This window comes from Eptesicus fuscus, chromosome 23, assembly GCF_027574615.1.
Source record: "Eptesicus fuscus isolate TK198812 chromosome 23, DD_ASM_mEF_20220401, whole genome shotgun sequence".
NCBI classification, from domain to species: domain Eukaryota; kingdom Metazoa; phylum Chordata; class Mammalia; order Chiroptera; family Vespertilionidae; genus Eptesicus; species Eptesicus fuscus.
The window spans coordinates 12,825,195-12,833,685 of record NC_072495.1 but is presented as its reverse complement, the minus strand read 5'-3'; the positions used below and the strand labels follow the sequence as shown (position 1 = coordinate 12,833,685).

At 50.1% G+C, this 8,491-nt stretch overlaps 1 protein-coding gene across 6 annotated transcripts in view; it reads left to right on the top strand.

Annotated features, from left to right (window-relative positions):
• Positions 1 to 546: 546 nt before the first annotated feature.
• Positions 547 to 8,491, top strand: part of MED15 (mediator complex subunit 15) — a 63,069-nt gene continuing 55,124 nt past the window's right edge. For all 6 annotated transcript variants that reach the window (XM_054712442.1, XM_054712440.1, XM_054712441.1 and 3 more), the window contains exon 1: positions 547 to 699. In XM_054712442.1, coding sequence (XP_054568417.1) covers positions 632 to 699 — 68 coding nt within the window. In that variant the 5' untranslated portion in view covers positions 547 to 631. The remainder of the gene's footprint in view (positions 700 to 8,491) is intronic.

Here is an 8,491-nt window from a genome sequence, read left to right as displayed (position 1 = left end):
GGGCTTTTATTATATAGGATTTATTATATAGGATGATGATGATAATAACTGCTGGTGGGTATGCAAACTGCTCTCTCTGAATGACAGGATTTGTAATGTTCGGTCCTTAAGTTTCTATCAGGTATTGCCTTTTTTTGTGGTTATTGTTGTGCTGTTAATCCTCCCCGAGGCTATTTTTTCCACTGATTTTTTAGAGAGAGTGGAGGGGGAGAGACAGAGAAACACGTACATACCCTTGACCACAATTGAACCTGGGACCATTCGGTCCACAGGCCAATGCTCTATCCACTGAGCCAAACCAGCTAGGGTCCCAAGATAACAGAGTTTCAAAAAATTATTTTTGGGAGAATGAGAGCAAAAAAAGTTTGAAGATGTGAACAGCTCTAGAGTAGCATGAGACCTGAAACCTCGTAGGCAAGCGGGGCGCTGGGAGAGGTGCCAGTGGCTACAGCGACCCTCATGTGGCCGGAACTCCATTTCCCACAGGCCCGCATGTGCAACTCCATTTCCCACAATTCCCGCTCCGCTTCCGGCGCTGTGGAGGGCTTCCGGGTTTGGGCCTGGCGCTGCGCTTGTGGCGGCGGCGGCGGCGGCCGAGTGGGACACGGGAGGTGGGAGCAGGGGGTCCGGTATGGACGTTTCGGGGCAGGAGACGGACTGGCGGAGCGCCGCCTTCCGGCAGAAGTTGGTCAGTCAAATGTGAGTAGGGGCCGGGGCGGCGGGCGGGGTCACCGGACCTTCCCCCCCCGTAAACCCCCCCCACGCGCGGCGGGCAAGGCCCGGGCTGGATCCCGGGAGACTTAGGGCACCGGGACCCGCGGGGGCTCGAGGGCGCTGGGAGGCCGAAAGCGTCGGGGACCCGCGTGTGTCCGAGGGCGCGGCCCTCCGGCGATCCTCCTCCGGCGGTCCTCTCTGTTCTCGGCCGACACGGACTGCTGGTTAGCTTTCCTGGGGCCGAACTATGAAAACCACCGAGCCTTGGCTTATGAGTCATCGCCCTGAGCTTTCTTACTCGTCATTTGTGTGCTTTGGGTGCAGACTTTCCCCTGCTTTGAATCACACTGAATAAGAAAAAGCGATGGGACAGCCCGTCGTGGCTGTAGCAGGTTTGTGATTCCTCTTCCAGGAAAGCGTATCAGGATGAGAGAAAGATTGGAGGGAGGTGGATGGAAGGTGAGGTTGGGAGGCTAGCTCCTTGCGCTGCTGTGGGCGGTGGGCTGCGGGCGCCGCGCCCCCTTCCTATCCCTCCCCTTCCCCCATCTCACTCCCCTTCTGCCCCCCAGAATGGACCTTCTGGAAGGGTGACAGGAGGGAGCTGTCAGGAAGCTGATGTGGGTTGGGAGGAGGGAGTGAAGAGCTGGGGTTAGTGCCTTCTCCTCAGTCTCAGTTATTGAACCCCTCAGTGCGTGGGCTGCCAGGGCACCCCTAGGCTTCACTGAACCTAGAGGAACTCCAGCTCCTCACCACCCACAGCTTGCTTCGTTTAGCAGTCTTGAACTGAGCTTACTGGCATGTGGTGCTAGCCACAGATTTGCCTGAGACAGCCCCTGCCTTCAGGGAACATACTGTACTACCATAAAGGAACAGTTACAGTGCAGTCATTCTCCTAGAGGAAGAATTGACAGTTTGCTTGAATAAACTGAGTTCTCAAAAGACAAGTAGGAGTGTGATGGGCCATCATTTCAAGCTAAGGAGTGTGGAAGTGTGAGCACTCAGTGCGTGGTGGATATTGCTGTAGGCTGAGAGTTCTGGGATTTGAGGAATTAGGAGGTTCGGGAGATGATAATGGAATGAGGGTGAGCAGGTGCTGACATGTTAATGCAGCGCTAAGGAATTGAGCCTGTATTGGCATGTGGCCTGCTTTGAAGTAGTGGAAAGCCAGAGTTGGAAAGATCCCCTGAGTCCCAGGAGATGGATCAAGAACAGAGGAGAGAGGCTAGTTAGGCCATTATGAGAGTTTTGAGCTCTTGGGATTTGGGGACCTGCCATTTTTCATCCTTGCATTTCCATTGTTTGATCACAGCCTGTCACATTGCTCCAAAAAATGGTTGTGGAATGACCTAGTCAGGCTAGGGATTATAAAGGCCTGCATTATACACTGGTAGGAACTGAAAGAGGAAGATGATTCCAGAGAAAGGGGAGAGTGATCATTGACAGCCGTCCTTGATGACTAACTGGATGGAGGGGGTGGATGTAGCCGTGTGGAAGGAAGGAAGTGGGGCGGAATGCAGGGAAACCTCTTAGTCTATTGGAAGGAGTGGGCATTGTAGAGGTAGTGGCTCTGGGCACTGCTGTGGAATAGTTTGGGGACAAATCTGCAGGTATTGCAGAATCAGTGGACATTGTTTTTTGATGCACTGGAGTTATCTATAGGTGAAATCTTGAGGGATGGTCCACTGCAGGGCTCTAGCCAGAAACCCACCTCCCAACCCCGGGGGAAAGATTCCTTTTTGGGGGGCCTAGAATTTAAGAACAGGAGGAATGAGTTGCAACCAAAGAAAATGGGGAAGGTGGGGGAAGGTCAGACGGCTGGGAGGGCAATTGAAGAGTTTCTGGGTGTCAGGGATTGACTGGATACCTCGTAATTCGGCTTCCTTTTGCTTCCAGGGAAACTAGGTTCCTTTTTCTTTTCTTTTTTTGCCAGATTGCTGCTTGTGTATTTGTTTTCTATTGCTGCTGTAACAATTTACTACAAATATCCTATATAGTAAAAGCCTAATATGCAAATTGTCCCCTCTGGCAGTCGTTGGACCAGCATTCCATCAGGAGACTGGGAGTTCAGCCGCTTGCTATGACATGGGCTGACCACCAGGGGGCGGCACAGAACATGGCTGGTGCCGGTGTCCTGTTGCGACCTCTTGCCAGTTAGCTGGGGGCGGGGTGACAGGGATGGAGGTGTGGTGAGAATGCAGGGTGTCTGTGGAGTTTGCTCTCACTCCCCCTGCTACCCTGGGATGCCAGGGTTCGTGCGCTGGGGCGCTCAGGTACCTGCGAGACCTCTTTCTGGTGAGCTGAGCCGCAGCTGCAGGGACTGCAGGAGCCTGTTGGGCTCCCCTTGGTTTCGCGCACGAGTTGGTCTGCAAGGCCTACTGCCCGCTTGGCTCCTGTGCAGCGCCGCTGGGTGACCCAGAGGCCCACACTGCACCCCAGCCCGCCATGTCCAGCCACGCTCAGTTCATCTTCGTGTGGGGATTCGGGCGCCGTGACTTAGGCAGAGGAGGGTGCATGGGGACCTGGGGGCCCAGGTGCTGCCCAGGGCCCAGAGGTCAGCTGGGACCTGCCCTTCCACACCAGACGCTCGTGCTTTGATCACCGGCCAGGCCTAGGGACCGCACCCGTGCACAAATTTTGTGCACCAGACCTCTAGTAGCGTCATAAAGCAACATAAATTTATCTTACAGTTTCTTTAGATCAGAGTTCTAGGTAGGCTCAGCTGAGTCTTCTGCTTAGGGTCTTATAGGGCTGAAATCCAGATGTTGGCACAGGCGCATTTCTTCCTGGAGGCTCTGGGGTAGAATTTGCTTTTAAGCTCATTTGGGTTGTTGACGAAGTTCAGTTCCATGCCGTTGTCATACTGAGGTGTCCTCATTCCTTGCTGTTTGTTAGCCAGGGGTCAGTCTTTGTTCCTAGTGGCTGCCTGCATTCCTCATACTTTTATGTAGCCCCCTCCAGCAAGGGCGGGTTCTTCTGCCACATCTCTCTGACTTTAGCCAGAGAAAATTCTCTACTAAGGACTCAAATAGATTGGGCCCTCTGGGATAAATCAGGATGATATCCCTATTTTGAAGTCTGTAACCTTAATTACGTCTGGAAAAGCCCCTTCTGCCATATAATGTAGCATATTCACAGGTTCCTGGGACTAGACATGGGCATCTTTGGGGAATCCTTCTGTTTACCACCGCTGGCATGAGCAGTTTCAAAGGTTGTCCTCCTCACCTGATGTGGGTGTCCTCAGTTCTCAGAGTTGTGTTCTCTCCAGGGTTCACTTTGAAAGTTGTGATTCTTGGTGCCTCAATTTATTGTGTTCACAGGGTTAAAAATGAGGATTTGGGTTAGGATACTTGACATACTGTTGATTGTAATTTTCTTTGGCGTGTATGCTGTTGTTTAAAAGTTGGCCATCTTGGGAAATGTTTTGAACCCAAGTAATTTATAGCTGAGTGTGGGAATAAAGAAAACACAATGAAGAACTGAGAAGTTTCAGTGGAAGGGAAAGCATCTGATAGCTGGTTCACTGTCTCTGCCTAGCTCTTGAGCATCTACCAAGAGAACAGTGCTGCAGAGTGCGGGCTAAATAGTCTCCCAGCTCCCACTGAGAAAAGCCCCAGTGCCCCTGATGGCAACCAGGAAGTGGTTGTTGAGACACTGATTTCAGAGTCCTGACCCTTGGCTCTCTACTGCCTCTGGACTAGGAGTGAGTGACCTGAGGGATGAAAGTCCTCAGTCATCCAGCTGCTCAGGAGTCTGGGGCTTTCTCAACAGCAACAACAACAGCACCTGCCATGTAATGGACGTGCTGTGCCAAGCCCTGTTGCAGGAACTGACATGTTAGCTCAGTGATTCTTCATGCTTGCCCTTCCAGTGGGATGTACTTATTACTCTCATTTTTAAGATGAGGAAACAGGCGTAGAAGAGAGGCCACTGCTGCTTATGAAAGTTATACTCTGCATGTTATAAATGAATGCTTGCGGAACTGTAGCAGGACAGGAGAGGCTAACTGCTTTTTAATCTTTGAAAGAGAGGTCCCACCTTTTTGGGGTAGAGTGGCAATGGCAGCTGGAAGTTAACCTGAGCCCAGTGCATTGGAAGAGCCGGCTAGAGAAACCTGCTGCAGGTGGACATCCTGTTGGCAATTTTAGCAACTCCCCATTGGGTTGGTCATTGGACTTCAGATAGTGACCGGCCCTTCTGTAACTGTTTGGCACAGCACTGTTGGAGCACAGCAAGCCCCTACAGATGTTTGGCCTCTGCAGAGGCTGCAGCCAGTCCCAAACCCCACCAGCTCCCTTTTGTAGGTGACCCAACCCACCTACCACAGCTGCAGCCCTTACATCTATTTCTGACCAGAGTCTTTCAACTGTTCCTGCCATTCCTGATGAGGTGGCTGTGGCTAGTCCAGGACCCATGTTCTGTGGTGGGAAGGACATTATTACCTGTCACAAAGGACAAGGGGGTACCTGCTCTCTTTAAAGCATTCCTCTGGGCAATAATATTGGTTACATACCCAGAAGGTACATTTTAAAAGGAATTCCAGTGACTTTTTAAAAATTCAAACTGGAAAATTCAAAATCCTAAAACCAAGTCGTATGGTTAAAGACTCCATGCCCAGGTACCCACCACTCAGCTTCAAATGATCAACTCTTGCTTCATGGATTCTGCCATCTGCCCCCGATTATTTTGATAATCGGGGTATTTGGCCGCCCAGTGCCTGTGGATTCAACTCTAAGCCTGGCTCCCTTCTGGCTCTGCGCCTGCCCGTCCATCCCACCATACTGTGTTGCCCATGGAGCCTCACAGGAGCCCAGCTCTTCGTCATCCTAGCTGCTCTGTATCCTGGTTTGTTTCCCTGCTTGAGACACCCTTCTTCCCGTGGCTGAGCACTGCAGTCCCATCCTACTCACCTACCCAGGACACTGGGCCGCCAGTTGCCCTCTGCTTTTTAGTCTGAATCTCTCAGGCCCTGAGCATTTGTGAATCAGAGTTGATCCCTGTCTCACCAGGAGTGCTGTGGCCCTGTTCAGACTCTGTGGTGATAGTGGGCTAACCTGAAGGGCATTCACCTTAGAGTTGAAGAAAGTGATAACAGCACACAAGTGATGACATAGCCATCCTCACAAGCTGCTGCTGGGGCACATAAATTAGGACATTTTTTCTGGAAGGTTGTTTGGCAATCTGTTGATTCCAGTAACCTTAAAATGTTCCTTTCCTTAGGTATTTCCTCTAAGGCTATAAGCAGGAGAGTATTCAAAAAGTCTGGTGGTGATAAGGCTTGTCTCCACATCATGTCAGGAGTGGGACAGGAGAGACAAGTCAGGAGTGGGAGCTGGGTTAGATTTGTTATTGTAGCTGCAGATGGCAGGCTTGGTGCTGCTGTTAAAATTGACGTGGGAGATACTCCATAACACGTTGCTATCGAGAAGAGCAGGTTAGCAAGCAGCACATCATGGTACAGGCTGAGTTTTTTAAAATAGATGTCCTTAGCTGATTGAGTGATTTTAATTTCCTTTGTAAATTTTAGTACATATACGTATGTGTGTTTTTCTGTTAATAATAAACATACATCCTTTGTAATCAGAAATCCTTTGAAGATGAGGTAGACCTGTCTGCCAGTGAGGAGGAGGTGGCTGTGGCCACAGACTACTACCAAAAGGCAGAAAGTCAGCATGTGCTCTGCCTGCAGGGTAGTGTCCTCTCTCACCTGCGCCCTGTGTGCTAGCACAACCTTCTTAAGATGATTCCATCCTTTCCACCTCTGCTAAAAAGCATTCCCCTTTCTGTCTGAAAATGTCCTTCCAGCTGGCACTCCTCTGTGCTGGTGTGAGAGCCCCAGCCAGAATGCTCCCTGCTCTATGCATTGCCCTCTGGTCACCATCATGACTGGCTCTTCCTCTGTCATTCTTTCTCTTCCCTATTGGAGGTTTGGCATTTCCTTTACCCTCTTCATGGGATGATGGCTCAGCCCACTGCAGTTCTTACTTCCTCTTGATGTGTAGAGCCTTCATTGGCTGCATCTTGGCATGAAATGAAAAGATGAACTCTTTTCTGTTATTTTTACACTCATTATTATTATTATTATTTTAATATTTTTATTGATTTCAGAGAGGAAGGGAAAGGGAGAGAGAGATAGAAACATCAATGATGAGCGAGAATCATTGATCGGCTGCCTCCTGCATGCCCTCCACTGGGGATTGAGCCTGCAACCCGGGCATGTGCCCTTGGCCGGAATCGAACCTGGGACCCAGTCCGCAGGCTGACGCTCTATCCACTGAGCCAAACCAGCTAGGGCTACACTCATAATTATTGCTATTATTTTGGTTTGTGAACAACATTATAAATCCCTTGAGTGTAGGAACTGTTTTATACCTCCGCATCTCATTTAACTAATGCCTTGGCTCAGACAAGAGGTGCATCCAGTAATTGAAGATAGGGTTGTGGAAAGCAGTGCTGTCTTCTATTCTTGCAGCCTGCCAGGGTTTTCTCCATTAGTGCTACCTAAATACCGAATCGCTTCTCCTTCTGAGCCTTTCCTTTTTTTTTAATTGAGACATTTATTTAAAGACGAAGGGGAGACCAGATGGTTCTGTTTAGTAGATGAGCAGATGAGTACCCAGAGAACAAAGGGGGATGCACCAGAACCTAGGCGGAATCATCTTGAAACCCACAACGAGGGAGACGATTCTCTCCATTTAATAACGATCTTCTTCCTAACCTAGGTGGGGGCCTGGTAATAAAAGTCTGGGATTTAATGAGTTCCTCATCTTGTGGTGGATTTAGGGTATTGAGTCTTTGGAAAATACATTTGACCTCTCTAAGTCCCGGTTCTTTTTACTTTGAGCTTTTTATTTTGAACATAACAGTTGCAAGGATAGTAGAGAACACCTGGTCATACCCTTCCCTCAGATTCACCGATTCTCTCACAGATGTCTTCCTGGTGCTCATGCTTGATGAATGGCAGCCGAGTCCTGTCTCGCTCCTTTCTCCTTCTGGAACCTTTGGCCCCACAGGCTCTCTGCATGGGGATCTGATGCTAGAGGGATGGGAGCAGGTGGGAATGGGTGAGGTGTGATCTGGCTGCTGGTCAGCCTTTGAGCTGAGCCACTTATGTCCAGTCTGGGAGAGGGACAGTAAGGCAGGTGAGTGGCATCGGCCAAGGGTCCTGGACCAGAAAGGCTCGTAGCCTCTGGAGCTCCAGCACTTCCCAGCCTGTGTGCACCTTCCTGTAAAGGTTCCAGTGGGTGTGGGAAGGCCGTGCTTGTTGGTTAAAAAATGGCTTATTTCTGTCCCCACTGTCCTGTTCTGCTCTCCCCTTTCCAACTTCTTTTCAGTTCTCACCAGAGGTGACGTTAGAAGAAGTGATCTGGTTGCTGTAGATGGGATGGGGCTCTTGTTATAAAAGTAGAAAGAATGCTGGACTTACCCTGAGAATCCCTGGTGAATCACCCTGGGTCCTTCAATCACCAAGGTCTGATTTGAGTCATGCCAGGGAGGACTCACGCCTGTGCAAGTGCTGCCTGTGGAGGTGCTGCAGAATCCCTGCCAGGTGCTCTGTAGTAGGAATTCAGGCTTGAGGCCATTCAAGTCCAAACCCAAAGATGGGACATGGGCAGGATCCTGGGGCCAGGGCTCAAGAGCTCTTGCTTATCTCACAGGTAATTCTTACATATTTTTAAAATATGCGTTTATGGATTTCAAAGAGAGGAAGGGAGAGGGAGAGAGATTGAAACATCAGTGAGAGGAACATAAATCAGCCACCTCCTGAGTGCTCCCCACC